At 42.6% G+C, this 17,799-nt stretch overlaps 1 protein-coding gene across 4 annotated transcripts in view; it reads left to right on the top strand.

Annotated features, from left to right (window-relative positions):
* Positions 1–3,196: 3,196 nt before the first annotated feature.
* The window catches only part of Tmem260 (transmembrane protein 260), a 72,506-nt gene continuing 57,903 nt past the window's right edge, over positions 3,197–17,799 (top strand). For 2 of the 4 annotated variants that reach the window (XM_029541655.1, XM_029541656.1), the window contains exons 1-3: positions 3,299–3,499; positions 8,050–8,081; positions 8,827–8,978. In XM_029541655.1, the coding sequence (XP_029397515.1) occupies positions 3,352–3,499; positions 8,050–8,081; positions 8,827–8,978 (332 nt within the window). In that variant the 5' untranslated portion in view covers positions 3,299–3,351. The other 2 variants (XM_029541657.1, XM_021203451.1) reach the window with 2 other exon arrangements.

The raw sequence follows: 17,799 nt of genomic DNA on the forward strand, positions 1-17,799 counted from the left end.
GCCAGTGGATGCCCAGGAAAGCAGGAGCGAAGCATTTCCACCCCTCCCAGCTAGACAGGTATCGAGAGAGGCCTAGTGAGAAGAGGGACGGTCAACAGGAATAAGCGTCAGAAACTCCCTTGGGTTTTAATAGTTTATGCAAGTGCCAGGAGTGTGGGCGTCCATGGAGGGCATTGAGAAAGCTCCCTGGAGCTGGACTTAGAGGCAGTTGAGAGCTGCCTGGTGTGGGCACCGGACATCCACCTCAGGTCCTCTACGGCAGTGGGAGTGTTCCTCACTGCCCAGTCACCTCTCCAGAATCCCCAGCCCTAAGCATTTTGAATAAAGGATAGTTGCTTTGAAGTGATTTTCCCACCAACCTGATGCTGTTTCTAACTCATGTTCCATGGTCTCTACGATGGCTATTGGATATGACAACTTGGCTTTCCCAACATGCCCTATCATTTCAGTTGAACAGCAAGTTTTTAACTCAAACCCAAGTCTAGCCTGCATTTCATGACAGACTTGCCTGTGTTTTCGACACCTGCTTAGTCAACTCCCAAAGTCTCATTGGATGATTTGAAAAAAATAAAAACCTTACAGTACGTATGTCCTCTGATTTGCATGTTTTTCTGTTTTGTAGTTTTTATTGTCGTGCCTCCAGTGACAGTGAGATGACGTAAAACAGGAATAATAATGTTCCTTCTGTATCTTATGGTCTAGCCCAGAATCAAGCCCATCTGTCATGTGCAAGCCAAGTGTTCTCTCGTCCCTTCCTCTTCTCTTTCTAACTTCAACCCTCTTCTGTTTTCCTTGGCTGCATCCCTAATATACTCATCTTTTCCAGGTACTCCTTTAAACTACAAGAGAAAACAAAATGAACCTTGCCTGGCACACTTCTTCTTTACACTTCTTACAAATGCATTCTATTTTCAATCAGCTATTTCTTAACTCACTGGCACCTGGTTTCCATATCTACCACTACTGAAACTGAACTTTTGGCCAGCAAAGGTTCAAAACTGCACAGGTCATCAAATCTAATTATGAAGGGCATGCTGTAGTTAGCTCCCAACGTGTATTTCCCACTTACTCTTTGTAGAACCTTGAATGTGGTGGTTTAAATGAGAATGGTCTCCATAGGCTTAAATATTTGCATGCTTGATCCCCAATTGGTGAATTGTTTGAAGTATTAGGAGGTGGGTCCTTGCTGGGGGAGGTGTGTCCTTGCCGAGGGAGGTGTGTCCTTGCTGGAGGAGGTGTGTCCTTGCTGGGGGAGGCGTGTCCTTGCTGGAGGAGGCGTGTCCTTGCTGGGGGAGGCGTGTCCTTGCTGGAGGAGGTGTGTCCTTGCTGGAGGAGGTGTGTCCTTGCTGGAGGAGGTGTTCCACTGGGAATGATCCCTGTCTGAGGTTTGAAAAGCCCATATCAGGTCCAGTGTCTCACTTTCTCTGCCTGCCTGTGGATATGAACGCAAAACTCTCAGCCACTTCTCCAGTGCCTGCTTTCGTGCAAGCATGCTCCCCACCACAATAATAAGTGACAAACCCTCTGAAACTGCTAGCAAGCTCCTAAATAAATGCCTTCTTTTGTAAGAGTTGCCTTGGTCACAGTGTGTCTTCCTGGCAATGCAATAGTGACTTAGCCCCTGGGACTGGGAAGGGGAGTCAGTGGGTAAGCTGCTTGCTATGCAAAAGTGAGGTACTGTGTTTAGGTCTCCAGCACCCATAGAAAATCAAGTCATGGTATTGGTACCTATAACTCCAGAACTGGTGAGGGGCCGGGAGACAGTTGGATTCTATGGGCTCACCGGAAAACCCAGCTAATCAATTTATAGAAAACAAACAAACAAACAAACAAACAAAATCAAAATGAAACAAAGCCAAGTCAAAAACAAAAAACAAAAACACTACCACCACCACTAACAACAAAAAACCCAAGGTGGGCAGCCATAGTTGTAGACATCCAAAATTGACCTCTGGTCTTTACGTGCACAAACTTGGACACCCCCACCACCACCACACACACACATTGTCACATATGAACACACATACATACAAGATAATCCTGGACAAGCTGACTAGTTGAAAGATATATTTCCCAGCATCTTTTGCTACTAAGAAAAGCATTTTACTCAATGGAGGTCAATGGAGAACTTGCTACCATGTCTCCCAGCCATGACAATCTCTCCCAAATAAACTGCTTCTTCTATAAGTTTCGTTGGTCATGGTGTTTTCTCATGCAATAAGGAAAGTACACTGCCCAACCCCTGTGTCCCAGAAGCTCAGATAATAAAGCATTTTATAAACACCAGGAAAAGACTACGATAGGTGGGCACAGTTACTGCCAATCAACTTCACGGGACATCGTTTTCCTGTCAGACTGCGGATAGCACATTTGTGAATGTTGCCCATTTCCGGTGTATTCTGACACAGATTCTAAGGAGGTTGCCGGCTCCCTTCCCAGTCTGAATATTGCTAAAATAATGCAAACTGTAAGCTTAAAATGTTTACTAGCCTAGTCTGCGTAAGGCCCTAGATTCAATTCTCAGCAGTATGCTGTGTATTGTCGAGTAACTCCCATCTCTTTCTACATTTCATTTGTATTATTTATGTGGGCTCTTGATTTCATTTCCCACTTTTAGAGCAAGTCTCCACCAAAACATTCCTCTTCATTTAAGTAGGAGACACTCTTATCATGAAGAGTTATTTGTTAACTCAAGTATTTCAACTCACCTACTGAGTTCTCCTGTTAAAAAAAGACTAACTAGCACATTTTAATATCTTAAAATTAGTGAATTAATAATTAGCATATGGATTTACATTAATTTTAATGAGGCAAGGCGCTATAAATACATAGCCTCGATCAATGAGTCCACTGAAAATCATAATAGCAATTAATGTAGTTATGGCTTACACACATGGTTGGAACCCTTGTTGGGTTTCTAGGGGGCTCTTTTGTGCAGTTCCACCCCAGGCCACAGGGGGCAGAGCAGCGCTTTCTGGCTCGGCGTAATCGCAGCCGCTTCCGTCTCTTTTGGAACGGACCAAGTCAGAGCGTAAAGGGGGAGAGAGAGACTGCATAGCGTGAGTAGGCCTGGCCCATGATTGATGTCGTCGGGGATTATGCTCCCTTGTGATTCGTTACTTCAAAACACACTGACGCAGACACACGACCACGCGCAGTGACCCCCAGAAGACTCCTAAGCCGTGCCGGGGTGCGCCCTCCATCTCCTCCTCCCCGACCCGGCGAGCGAAGGTATGGTCCGCTCCGCCCTGCTAGACCGGAAGCCGGGCCGGGCTGCGCGCGCCTCTCGGCCAGGGCAGGTCCGCGCCGCTGCGAGGGGTCGCGGTCCACGAGCTGCGCGCGTCCGGGCCCATGGGTCTCCCTGGCGACGGCGGGGGCCCGGCAGCCGGAGCGGGGCCGTGGCGCTCCGGGGGCCTCCGCGGCAGCGTGGCCGTGTTCGCCGCCGTGGCTGCCGTGTTCACCCTCACGCTGCCCCGCTCGCTGCCTGGGGGAGACTCGGGTAAAGTACTCGCAGGCCGCCCTCCTCCCCGCTCCCCTGCCTCCGGGTGCCGCCGCCTCGGTGTCCCGCCCCGCGTCCCATCGCCGGAGCTCCATGCACCGTTCTGAGTTCCAGAGCCCGTTCTCTTTCCGGTCCTGGATCTCTGGTCTCTGTGTTCTCGTGCGGTTCAGCTTTTGTGGGTTTCAGCGGATGAAATTTAACCACTGTCCACTTTCCCTGGATCATTGTTACCTGTGTCACCTGTCGTGCCCTTACAGTGTCACAGACACAGAGATTGACAGTAGTTAACAAATAGCATGGAGCGTTCTACTGTGTTTAGAGAAGGCACCACGGGTTATTAAATAAACTACATTTTAAGTGATGGTGAGTTACGGAGGCACTAAGAGAGAATGCGGTTGGAGTGGTAATAAGTAAATTCTTCAGAAAATCAGGAAAGACTTCCTTGGAGGTGTATTAGTTAGAACCTGAATATTAAGAAGGAGCCAGCCATGCAGAAAATTTAGAGGGGAATTCATAAAAGGGGATGCCAGGTGCAACTTAAAGTACCCCTCATCCTGTAAAAACGAAAGGCAGGTTTCGCACAGATTAAGCTAGGGCATAATTTTCACGTATCTGAGCCTAGAAACAAGTTCCAGGTTTGGTTTGGTTTGTACAGCCAGATAAAGTGATCAATAGTTTCTCATAATAATCAGCCGTGTTTTCAGAATGGTTCTGTAATGGAACATAGACTGTTTCCTGAAGAACCCATGCGCTGTTTATAACTTCACTACCTGACAAGTGCACCCAGATTTGGTGGCTGCAGCGGGGAGCATTTATCATCTCCCATCTGTGGATTAGTAGCTCTAGGTGCAGTTTAGCCGGGTTCACTAACACAGGACAAGGTGGGGGCCAGGTTTGCAACCTCTCAGGACCCTGTTTAGGGAGTATCTACTTCCAAACTTTAGCCCTATATCCCGTGTGGCTCTCTCCATAAAATAACTGATTCCTGTCAAAAGAAAGAGAGCATTCTGTCACCTCTGTCATTTTTGAGACCTAATCCTGGAAGTGATATGCCACTGCCCTGTTGTATTGGAGGGAGTCGGTAAATCTCGACCAGTTCAAAGGGGAGTGGATTACACGGCAAGAAAGCCCTGAGATGGGGATTACCGGGACTATCTTCAAGGTTGCCTGCCACGGAGAGAATCCTCCATCTCCATTTTCAGGTCATCTCTTCCTGGTTCCACTGAGCACTTAGTGGGGGTGGTGTTTCTTTAGCATAGCTGGGAATGGAGTTACCAGTTTCCTAAGATTAATGTTAAACAATGAAGTAGTTTTAGGGTAGCAAGGGATTTGATATAGGAGAGTAGAGGTTACATAGCTCTGTGCCCATTAAAAAGTACCAAACAATTTATTTGAGCCACAAACACGGGATAAGAAGAATAGCATTGCATTTACTGTACACCACTCATTCATTGTTCAAAGTGCCTCTCATGGAGTTTTGCCCTCCCAGCTGTCATAGAAGGTAGGTAATGTATCTTTATAGATGAGAAAAGTAAGGCTAACCTACATCCCAAGTCACAGTGAGTGAGGGCTTCCGAAAAGGACCTAATCAGATTGATACTGGATCATTCTTAATGCATACTCAAAAGTTTTGTGACATTGTTAAATTATTCATCACACATAGTGATAATAAATTTGAAATTGTTGCCTTCTTTTTAAATTTTGTATTTCATGTGTTATCAAAAGAATAAAGTTGTGTATTCATCTGATTTACCAGACTTCTGATATGTTCTGATTTGTTTACTGTATGCTAAATAGTGGTTGCTTCTGATATTTTATGGTCATTTTCAGGAATCATCAGTGAGTTATTTTTCAACTATGTGCCAATGTGGAAATTTTGTTTAAGCTTACTTTCGATCATATTGTTTCTGTGATGTACTTGAATACTTATGAATATATATTCTGTCAATAAACAGAATACATCTCAAAACCAAATAAAACATGCATTTTTTTTTTCTGATAAGTGTTAAGTTTTCCTCTATAGATATATATCACATTGTGGGACGCTGCCAAAATTATTTTTTTGCACTACTAGACATATTATGAACAGTTCTCATGATCCTTGAAAGAACTAACTTACAGATGGATTTATATATATTAAGCATAGTTATTCTAATTGATGATATATGACCATATTAAACATATGTACACTTGAAGCATCTACAGACAGCTCTGGGCTTGCTTCTAATTTGCATTTGGGACAGCAAAGTTGTGTGTCTTCAAACCTGAATATACCTCAGAATTGCCCCGCAGGTTTGAGTGGTAATGTTGGAAGATCTTCAGGAAGTTTCGTTCTGATACTCGCAGCCCTTTAACTGAGGAAAGCCCACCAAACTCGGGAGGCCATGAGTTTGTTAGTATTTATGTTACCTTCCTCTTTCCTATTCACTTTAAGAACATTCCCTTTGCTCTCGACCAGGAAGACCCAGATTTGAAACAGTGGCATATTTTTGTTTAGATTGAACATTGCCAAGAATTGATGGGCTTTGCAGAAAATGCAGGTGTGTGTGTGTGTGTGTGTGTGTGTGTGTGTAAAAGCAGTTAGGAAAGAGTGTCAAAATCAAAGTGTAGTTTGAATACATTCTAAATGGAGAGAATGGAGACCTTGAAGCTGGAACTTAGGGTTTGCTTGGTCTCTCAGATAAGAGCAAAAACTTGAGCAAAGTCATGGAGTAAAATTGTAGGATCGCTGCCTCTCAGTAGTTACGCAGGGAACAGTTTTGAGCAGTTTTAGACTATAAGCAATTCCTCTGAAAGATGTTCAGGACACAAAAAGTTCTCCAGTTTCTGAGGTGCCAACATCAGCAATTGGTTTACGTAAGCAGCATGTATCTGATTACCCTTAGGGGGGTTGTGAGTGGTAAAGATGACCCTGTGGTACGCCGTCACCACCCTCCAATCGCAAAGCATTTGTGTTTGATTCTTTGTGGGTGCTCAAAGAGACTGCTGATGTTTTCTTGGTGGGATCCTGAAATGGGTATGATGATGTTTTTAAACTTAGTGAGAGAGAAATGAAAACAGCCAGCTGGTATATAATCCCATATAGGAAAGTGCTAAATAGTCGAACAGGTTCTGTGGAAGAGAAGATAATAATGCCAGGGATGGAGCTGTGTGAGGAAAGGTGTTACTCAGAATTGGTAGATGAATTGGGCCTTGGCAGATTTAGGGAAGAAAGGTTAAAAAATATTTCAGGGTGAGATAAGAGATGATGATGATAATGATGATGATGATGATGATGATGATGATGGTGGTGGTGGTGGTGTGTGTGTGTGTGTGTGTGTGTGTGTGTGTGTGAATAAAGGACCATCCTACTGGAATACTTGTATTCAGGGAGCATAGGTTGTATAGAAGCAAGGCTGCCAAAGGGACCTTGAAGCCATTAGGCCTGCCCTGAGAAGCCCTTACTCTTTGCTAAGATATCTGAACAGCAGCCATTGAAAGTATAGACTAGGGCTAGGATTCAGCGTCTTGGTTTTGTATACATTGGAGGAAGGATGCTGTCGTCATGGATAGTTTTGGAACAAAAGATACATTACAGTAGATAAGCCCAGGTCAGGTAAGGTGGAGGTCAACTTTTATAACTAGGACAGTAGAAATTAAAGGTAGAGTATTGCTATCTGTCAAGAAATAGAAAATGAATACGTGCTTTTCCTAATAAGCAGTAGTACCCCAACTCACTGTTATGGACTAATGTCTCAGTGTGCTGCTGTGCAGAGGTGTGAGTCAGAAGTAGTCTTCTACTTAATTCCAGGCGCAGACATTGGATTGCTTACTGTGCTGTGAGCTTGGAAAGGGCCATTAGCACTGAGGAGCCCCGTGCAAAGGGTGGAATGACTTGCTGGTTTAAAGCAGTATATTCTGGGAGAGCTTACCAAAGCAACACAGATTGTTTAAAGATACCTAACTTAGTGTAAACAGTTATCCAAGTGAAAGCATTGAGTAACGGGACACTTTTGACAGTGTCCAAAACTCAAACCTCTTCACATGTTTTCTGTCAAACAGCTGCATTCTTTTGTTGTTGTAGTAGGAGGGGCAGCCTTACCAGGTTGCCCAGGCTGGCCTTGGACTTAGGGTAATCCTCCTGCCTCTGCCTTCAAAGTAGTAAGAGAACAGACCACACACAGCTTTATGATTGCATCTTTATAAGCTGTGCTAAGTTCTTGAGAGAATGCGGAGTGTCATATTCATGCTATATAAATGTGTTTGTATATTTGCAAATAAGTACAACTTTCAGGAAAGAAAGTGTTTTGTTTTGTTTTGTTTTGTTTTTTTTAACTTGAGAATTCACCTGTATTTCTCCTGACCAGTTATTTAAAACTATGGAAGATAGTTAATAAGACCTATGGGGGGAAGCCCTGTTAGACCGTTTCATGCTGTTAAATCTCTCCAGATTTACAGTTTTATCCAGTCAAATTAATGCAAAACCCCAATGCAAGCATCCGGATTTTGAAAACTTTGGAGGAGTGTCATTCTGTAATAGTAATTATTGGTTTTACATTATTTTTTCACAGGGGAACTGATCACAGCCGCACATGAGCTTGGAGTAAGTATTAGTTTTATTGTTTAATCAATGCTCTCATTAACAGTTTTAGGAATTAAGAAAGTTTAATTAAGCGTGGAATAAAGTAGATTAATTTATTTTCAAGCCCTACTTTTTAGTAACTTATAAGTACAGTACGTGACAATTTACTTTAAGTTTTAAATCCAATTAGCTGAAATTATAAAGCAAAGCCTTTACTATATATACAGTAGCTGGCTTATTATCACCCCAAATTTTGTATAAGCTGTGGAGAATAAATCGGGTTAACCATTTTAATAAGTTTATTATTTAATAAACTTTATTATAGTGTGTGATCCCTTTAGTCAAGACCTTATGACTGTCAGCGTGGTGGTAATCCCGGAGCAGTGTGGTCTTTAAACTCTACCAAGATGATATTTCAGGACCCGCCTGCTTAGTCACCTTTTAAATGACCCGAATATACTGTGAACCTGGAGCACAAACTGCTTAAGGACTGACAGTGGAATATGTCATCCTTTCTTTAGATCCTTACTATAGGATATACAGGCCAGGTCCCTTAAAAAAAAAAAAAAAAAAAAAAAAAACAACAACAACAAAAAAAAACCTTATTGACAGAGATTACAGTAGGGAGCCACTGCCACTATTGAGACATTTAGGCATCCGCACGTAGTCCTCTTGCTTGCCCGAATAAAGGGCTGCTTTTCAGTTAAAGCCAGTGTGACACATCTTTTTTGATGAGAGCATCTAACTGTTGCTTATTTTTCCCTAGGTCGCCCATCCCCCTGGCTATCCGTTGTTCACACTGGTGGCTAGCTTGGCAATCACCCTCTTTCCATTTGGCTCTGTCGCCTACCGCATCAATCTCCTCTGTGGCTTATTCGGGGCGGTAGCAGCCTCGCTCCTATTCTACACCGTTTTCAGGTAAAGTAGTTGATTAGTTAACTTTGAGGAATTAAGAGTGGCGGGTTCCACATGGCCACCTTCAGACAGTAGTAAAATCTTTGTTTGCTTAGGTGGCGTCCCTCAGTCACGTGATTTCGCCTCTTTACCCCTCAGATGTACAGGGTTGGCTCTGCTTTGTACAGTGGGGTGAGCGTGTCACCTGTTCATTGTCACACTTCTCTGGTTAGGCAGAACTAATGAGGTTTGTCATTTTACACAGATGAGGGTGGGCTGGCTCAGCAACACCAAGCTTGTCTTAGAAGTGGTCAGTTCACCTAATTACTCACCATGCGGCTGACCGGCAGCTGCCTCTCAGGCTGGGCCTGATGCCCAATTATATGATAAATATGAACGTAACTGCATGCTTTGGAAATGAGGCTGGTAACCAAGGAAATCACATTTGGAGTATGGTTTTAGTGAGGGTTCACATTGACCCACTGTAGCCCGCGGGGAGGGAGACAGAACAGATCCTGCTGACTTCTTTGATGGCGCCGATCATAGTTGGAAGCCACTACTAGGCTTTTAACAGATTGGTTACTGCTCTAGAATATTGGTGAACTCATTTGCCTTCTGTGTTTCTGTCTCCATTCTTAACTTAGCCTAAACACGTTTACTAAGAGGATGATACCAAAAAAATACAAATTGTATTTTGTGGAAAATGGAGGGGGAAATCCTGCTTCCAAAAGCTTTTGTAAGCTGTCTTCAATAAATTAATAATAATAATAATAATAATAATAATGTATAGTTTGAGTAGAACCCAGTTTCACTGATAATTTTGGCAACTAGGGTTTTTAAATTTTTAAAATTTCTTTTGAATTTTTTATAGAAGTGGTAAAGCTAACACAATAATTCTAAATTTTACTTTTTTGGGGGGAGGGAGGAGTTTCGAGACAGGGTTTCTCTCCTGGCTGTCCTGGAACTCACTTTGTAGACCAGGCTGGCCTCAAACTCAGAAATCCGCCTGCCTCTGTCTCCCGAGTGCTGGGATTAAAGGCGTGCGTCACCACACCCGGCTAAATTTTACTTTTAAATCTATTTGTAGAAAGGGTTCAGATCAATTTTTACAGTTTTGTTAATTTACTACATGTTATTCGTATCCCTCGACCTGTCTGCATTTAATCTTACATTTTCACTGATAGTCCTTTAGTAAGCAGTGTGTGAAATAAGGGCTCTGCCAGGGTTGTTTAGTGCTATGAATATTTTTTTCTAAAAAATTGGAATAAGTTTGATTAAAACTATTTCTTCTGAGTCTTCTATGACTAAGTACCTATGAGTGTTTTCATTGAGAGATAAATTGATCTTTTTTTTTAAATATTTGAGTTGAAATTTGAAATTTAACCTGTTCAATATTGAAGACAGAGTTAATAATTTTCACAAGGATGTGTGTGTGTGTGTGCGCGCGCGCCTGTGTGCATGCATGCACGCTCTGAGGCAAGTAAGGCAGTTGATGCTCTAAAATTTTTCATATTTTCTCACATATGATTGATGCCATTCCACAGGAAGCCACTATTTTTAAAAAATCATGTATAAAAACCTCTTAATCCAAATAGCTTTGGACAATAATTTCCCTTTACTTGCCCAGTTTAAAAATAGCTTTTCTTACTTCCTGTGCTTGAGCATCTGAGTGGTGGATGAGCAACTTGCCATGTGACTCTGTGATTTAATACACAGCATCGTCAACGAATCATTCCACTTGCTGACATTTTAAATCAGGAGTCTAATACTACTCAACTGGCTCTCTAAGTAGTTCCACAAATATAGGACTTCAGAAAAGTTGGTTTCTCCCTGAAAAAAGAATCTAACAGCATCATTGCTCGCATACACTTTAATATGAAAATACTTCATTATTTTGAATACAGATAACTGACAAGGTACACGTCCTTTGGGAACAACCCAGTTCAAGTGGCAAATCTGTTTTGTCAAACAATAGGCACCCTTCAGAAAAGGAGAAGCCATCTCTATGGTAATAGGGCTAACAGTAGCCTATTGATTGAGTGGAAGAAGACATTATACAATGTCAGCTGGCTTGTTACAATTTCATTTGTTGTATGACCTGAACTTAACCTCTGAAACCTTTCTTCTGTGAGCATAAACCCAACAGCAGGAGAGGTTCTGTGCAGCCACGACACTGGTGGCTTTCCCAGTCCCGACACACAGTAAATGTGTTCCTTTACAGGCTCCCTCCTCCCTCAGAAGCTGTTAGGGGACATTTCACTACTTCGTTCATTTACAGACAGAATCTTCTTTCCATTTTGTTGTTGAATATTGAAGGGTTTTGATCCAGGAAGCAGTTTGCCTCTTTCTTCCTCCCAACACTTAGGAGAGAATTTCTATACATGTGGGTTCATGCTGACTGGTGTGCAGTAAATTAATTCTTTTAACAGGTTTAGGGTTGGTTTTCCCCCCCCCCTCAGGTAATTGTTCACGTAGCATTCACTATATTTAGCTCTTGGGGTGGACATAAAGACCTTCTGTACCTTTTAGACAAAGAGTGTGTTTCAAAAGCAAATTTCTGTTTAAATGTGTTGATGTAAAAGGCTCCATTTTTTTCAGTAAACATGACTTAAATTGAAAGAACAATTTATTCGTTGTTTCCAATTACTATGTAATCTTTGCCTTTTTTGCATCCTTCTCTTGCCTTTAAAAGCCCTAAGATATCATTAACACTTCACTTTTTGTAAGTCTTCCTAACGGCTGGCAGGACCTCATTTGTACTGATTTGCTCTAATGTGGAAGCACATGAGTAAAATAGCACACTAAAACAGTGCATCGAATTAGAAATAGTAAGAGTATGGCAACACTATGAGCAGCATGCCCTTTGGGTCGTGCTAAAGCGGGTGTTTTGTTAGAGGAACTTAATCTTTCATTTTAATGAACTAATACTCAGTTCATCCCTATATCTTTATATTAAGACTATGTAATTAAGTTAGTGTTTTAAAAGAACAGGGATTTTTCTTTTAAGCCCATGGAGGCAAATCATTTTTAAATGTGGTGGAATGTAATTTAAAGTATCCTATTTGTAATTCATAGATGCTATATGTGACTTTTTGAACGTTATAGGTAATTTAATCACAAATATGAATGACATCTAACTTTACTTACTATTTGAATTTCAAAGTTATTTGCCAGGAAACATCAAATTAATGCTATGTAGTGAACCAGGAAGAGGGCTAAGGCCATCATCGTCCAGCACAATGTCAAATGCATTTCCTATGTGCTGCTGTCTATCGTTTAAATAGAAGGAAGCACACAGACAGTGGTGTCAAACACGCTGTACCTCAGGAAGCTCTAGCTGTGTATAGTCTCCAGTCAGAGAACATCTTCTATCGTTTGTGTGGGGAGGTAAAAGGTAAGAAACAGATTCTCAGCAGCCTTGTAAGTCAGCCAAGGAGGATGATAGTGATGGTGGTGGTGGTGGTGATGATGCTGATGCTGGAGGTGGTGGTGGTTTCCAACTGTTAGTGACCAGATGGAACTGCAGACAAATAAATGCCTGCCCTGGTGGTTATTGAGCACCCAGTGAGGAATGAAAGTCAAACACTTCTAGTTTTTATAACAACATTCTAAGATAAACCATCCATTAAATCAGCATACTTTCAGACATTCTAAAAGTCCCTGTTCTGGAAATTTATATATATATAAAAAAAAACGCCAAGACCATTAGCATTGTGTGGAAAGAATTCAGATCTCTTAATGTAGAATATGTTATGTAGACTATATATGTATTAGTAATCAGTGATATGTTGGAACTACAAAGAAATTATCATCAAATTATAGCATTAATAGTTGAGTATCTCCAGAAAGGTTATTTTTTGTCCATATTTTATGCATGGAATTTTTCCATATTTTTATATTGTCTATTTCTAAGCATTAATTCGCTGCTGAAATGAATTTGATTATAGTTTTGGAAAGTGCCTGATTCTAAGCAGTGTATCTGCTATTCTTCCAGCTTCTATTAAGACGCCATTCAGTAAAGAATAGAAAACGAAAAGACCATACCTTGGAGAATGCAGAATCTCCTGCTTAAGGGACATTTGGATTTTCCAACTCAAAGACTGTTTTAGATTACTGCCATAGAGAAGATGTGCCGCGCTTCCTAATTTCAGAAGTATCTATGCATGAGGAACAAGTCATCACCAAGCTTCTGCTCTTGGGAAGATTGGGGTACCAGAGCACTCATTTCCTTTTAGGAGAATATCTGTCTTCATCCCTGGTTAATTGATCATATATTTTTCTCATACTTGTATTAAAATTGCATTGACTTTGGCTGGTTAAGCATATTAAGACCCCAGTTCATTTGCATTTTCTTATAAGTTGAGGGACATATTAGGCACAAATAGCAGTGCTTCATTTTGAAGGGAGAAAAGCAGGCCAAAACTCTTTTAAGACTGAAGAGTCTTTTCTGACAGCTAGTCAGAGTTAGAATTAGTTCAAGGAGATGTTAATAATGCACTGCCTGGCCTAATCCCTTTGATATCACCAGGTATCCTCCTGTTCATGGGTTAATTGCTTTAAAAGCGAAGGCAATATTCTGAGCGGTGGGCCGCTTCACCTTTTCACAGCTGTTACCATTGAGTGACAACTAAATCCCATGTGTAAGATGAGGAAGAGCTCAATCTCCAATTGGGAGAAAATTTATGTAAACCGCAATCCCTTCAGAATGTGCGGAAGTCATAGACTTTCTTGATTTACTCTGCTTTTCCCAGAAAGCGCTATTGTTCACTTTCCTAAGTCCCATCAACCCTTTGTAGCAGAATATCACAGCGGCAGCAGATAGCTTGAAATATATAAATGCTATCATAGCTCTGATTAATAGCAGTGCTTATGAGTCAAGTCTGATAACAGCGCAGCTCTCCACTCAATTTCAGATACTGCTAATGGAATCTGTCTTCTCCAATTGTAATATGAGAAGGCCTAATTTGCCATGGAGCTTGGAGCTGTCACCAGTAGGGGATTGTGGGGTCAGATGGGAGCTGCCAGGTTTTTGCCCTGCAGCTTGTATCTCTCACTTTGAATAGAGCAGCCCCCTGCCTGCCAGTTAGCTGATAGGCCGCCGTGGGGCTTATGCCACTCTGTACAATAGGGAAGGGCTGCAGAGGCTGCCTTGATAATTGTGAAGCTAGCTCATATTTCCACAGCTACTGTGCTGCATAATTTCTAATAAGTGGTTTTAACAAATGTCAGATTATGAAAAGTTTCCTCAATTACAAAAACTTATAAAACATTTAAATTGCTAAATCTGTTTCCTGCCGAGATCCTTGCTACTGGAACTAGTCATCAGTTATTACTGGCCGGCTAATAAATGCACATATTTCTTAAAATTACAAATAAAATGATAACTTGTAACTCACACAGACTTGCAGCTTTTCAGACTCACAGAGATAGATGATGACCTTAGCGAGTTGAATATTAAAATGCATTTCATAACTTCGGCTGATTCAGGGACTTCACATCAGTTTCCTGTTTTCCACGTTTGTTAGCATTGCTGGCGAAAGTAGCTTAATACCCTCAATATGTTGATTTTAATTATCTGGGTGCTTTGTGTTCACTTCCTGCCCTGGCAACGTGTTAGTGTGGGAATGAGGCCACGGCTTCCAAGTGTTCGGTTAAGAGGACTTCGGTTGTTGAGATAGAAGCCCTGGTCTGTGCCTTTGACGGTAATGTGCTGGGGGATATACTTGGAGGCCGTTTCAGTTCAGCTGCTGAACTCCATGCATGCTGTCAGGGCTGAGCACGCTCATTTCCAGGTGTCGTGTGTTTGAACTCACGTGGTCTGTGAGCGGGCCACTTTTTGAAGTAGGCGGCCCCTCAGCAGGCATTGCTCTCATTGTGCAAGCTCCTGGCATACGGGACACAGTGGGACGCTGAAGACTCGTCCAGGGCTTAGGTACGAGACAGTGAGGGACAATGAAATGAACTGTTTTAGACTTTATAGCTTTATTATATAACTAGATTCAGGTTAATCCTTTTCGACTAAACATGTTATGGGGGTTGAGGAGGCATGTGCACGCCACAGCGTACCTCTAGAGGTCAGAGAACAGCTTGAGGGAGTTGGTTCCTTCCCTTCAACATGGAGATCCTGGAGCTCACATTCGGCTCTTCAGGCTTGGCCGCAAGCCGCTTTACCTGCTGAACCATGGTGCTGGCCTGTAGACCTCAATTCTCACAGAAATTGATTACATTTATTCCCGGAAACTGTTCGTGATCTGATCTCTTCTGTTTTAGTTGTGCCATGTCATTTTTTTTTCTTTCTGAAGGCTTTAAAATTTTCGTCCACTTTTCTATGGTTTTAAATCATGAACAACACGTGGTAGTTTTCCTTTAAAAGCATCAGTAGTTATTACAGGCAAAAACAGTAGTCTTTGTTGGCTCAGGACGTGAAAGTAACCTTGGTATGATTTTTTTTTTCCTCAGAAGTGGCAACACATTTTTTATAAAATGTCAGATAAGGACTTACTTTCAAAGTTATTAGAGATGGGAAGATTATCATTTTTGAGGCCTAGTGGTAGTGGCTGAAGAGATAAAACTTGAATATACTGTGTCCTCAGTTGCTGCTTTTTGTTCATCGGGTCTGAACCTGGCAGTTTAAAGGTTTGAATGCCCTGCTCTCGGCTGCCTAGAACTCGACACTCTTGATGCTCAGAGATCATTTGCTACAGGAATGCTGACTGACAGCAAACGAAAGGCGTGTAGCAGGGCTTGGGTTTTCCTTCCCTGAAGATGCTGGTCTGACCATTCTTCACACAGCCTGGAAAGATGAAAGCTCAGGACGTTGATTATGTGAAGGAGCCAGAAGGAAACCTTCACTTCATTTTCACAACTAAAGCCTGGGAAGATAAGACTATGGGAGGATAAGATTGATACGTGTGGGGGGCAGTGGTGGCACATGCCTTTAATCCCAGCACTCCGGAGGCAGAGGAAGAGGGGCAGAGGGGTACAGAGGCAGAGGCAGAGGCAGAGGCAGAGGCAGAGGCAGAGGCAGAGGCAGAGGCAGAGGCAGAGGCAGAGGCAGAGGCAGNAGGCAGAGGCAGAGGCAGAGGCAGAGGCAGAGGCAGGCTGATCTCAGTTCGAGGCCAGCCTGGTCTACAGAGTAAATTTCAGGACAGTCAGAGAAATTCCATCTCAGAAAACCCAAACCAATGACAGACAGACAGACAGACAGACAGACACACACACACACACACACACACACACACATGGGGGTGGGGAGGATTGCAGTTGATCTAGTCTGCATTAGCATACTTCCTTCCTCTGATCCATTGTGACTTTCTTGTTAGGAAGTGACACTATAGTAATTCAGTAACCAGTAATGTGCATATGCTGCTGCTCCCTGCCTGTTTCTGCTTCCGCTTACTTGAAGTAGGAGCGCTCAGTGTCAGTAAAAGCTAGTGCATCCCGTGTGGAGTTCTTTGTATGCAGGTATCGCTGAAGTCAAATGGATTCATGAATTTTATGAGGCACATCAAATGTGTGCTTGGAAGAAGTTTCAGGTTTCTGTTGTTTGCCTTCTGATTGAGGGTTAGACAAGTATGTGACTATACATGAAAATCAAATACCATGTAGTGGAAAGAAAAAATGCACATTATCATCGATAGCAAATCTGTGTCAGTGCTATAAATTGAACCCCCCTGATTTATCCATTGAGTCAACAGAGGAATACTATTCTGTCAGTGAGAAAACTACTGCGCAATCAGTAACTTTCTCAGGGCCCTCTCTGGGTTCAAGGATGTTATGGACCAAAAAGAAAGTGGTCACGTGTTAACTAGAGACTGATGATGCTCTCGCTTGTTAGGGTGGACTTTCTTAAAGCCACCGCAGCCGCTCTCCTTCCGTGGAGCGAGTCTGCACTGAGAGTTACTCGGTGGGATTGAAAAGACTTGGCATCCTTCCCGTACTGTCTCCGTATGTCTGCCTGCGTTGGACAGAGCACTGCATTCGCCTAAACTATGAACCACATGATTTTGTTGATGTTGTTGTTTTCAATGCACCCCAACCACAGCTCCCTCCCTGCACTCCTCCCATCCCCGTCCCCTCATCCACTCCTCCTCTGTTTCCCTTCAGAAAAGAGCAGGCCTCTCAGGGATAGCAGCTGAACACTGCACAAGATACAATAAAACTAGGCCCAAACCCTCATATCGAGGCCGGATGAGGTAACCCAGTAAGAGGAGAAGGGTCCGAAGAGCAGGCAGAAGACTCTGAGACACCCCTACTCCCACTCCCAGGAGTCCCACAACAACAACCAGCTAACAACCATAACATATATACAGAGGACCTAGCTCAGAGCCACTTCAGTCTCTGTGAGCCCCCATGAGTCCTGCTTCGTTGATGTCCTGGGACCCTGTTCTGCTGGTGTCCTTGACCCCTTTAGCTCCTACAACTCTTCCTCTCCCTCTTCCACAGGGTTCCCTGAGATCAAAGGGAGGGGCCTGATGGCCAATTTGGTATCTCTTCTGCCTAATGTTTGGCTGTGAGCCACATGATTTTAGTGATATCCTACCCCCTACCCCCCAAATCAAGAAGACTCATCTACTACAAATATATCACACAATATATTTGTACATAGAATATGTTTACAAAAACATAAAACAATCTGGGCCTGACAGTACGGGCCTATAATCCAAGCTATTCAGGAGAATAGGATAGAAATACAGCAATTTTAAAAAGTTACAGAAGCCTGGGATGTAGCTCAGTATGTTCAAGGACACTGGGTTCAATCCTCAGTAAAACACACTCTCTCTCTCTCTCTCTCTCTCTCTCTCTCTCTCTCTCTCTCTCTCTCTCTCTCTCTCTCTCTCTCTCT

The sequence above is a fragment of the Mus pahari genome, chromosome 8, assembly GCF_900095145.1.
Source record: "Mus pahari chromosome 8, PAHARI_EIJ_v1.1, whole genome shotgun sequence".
Classification (NCBI taxonomy): domain Eukaryota; kingdom Metazoa; phylum Chordata; class Mammalia; order Rodentia; family Muridae; genus Mus; species Mus pahari.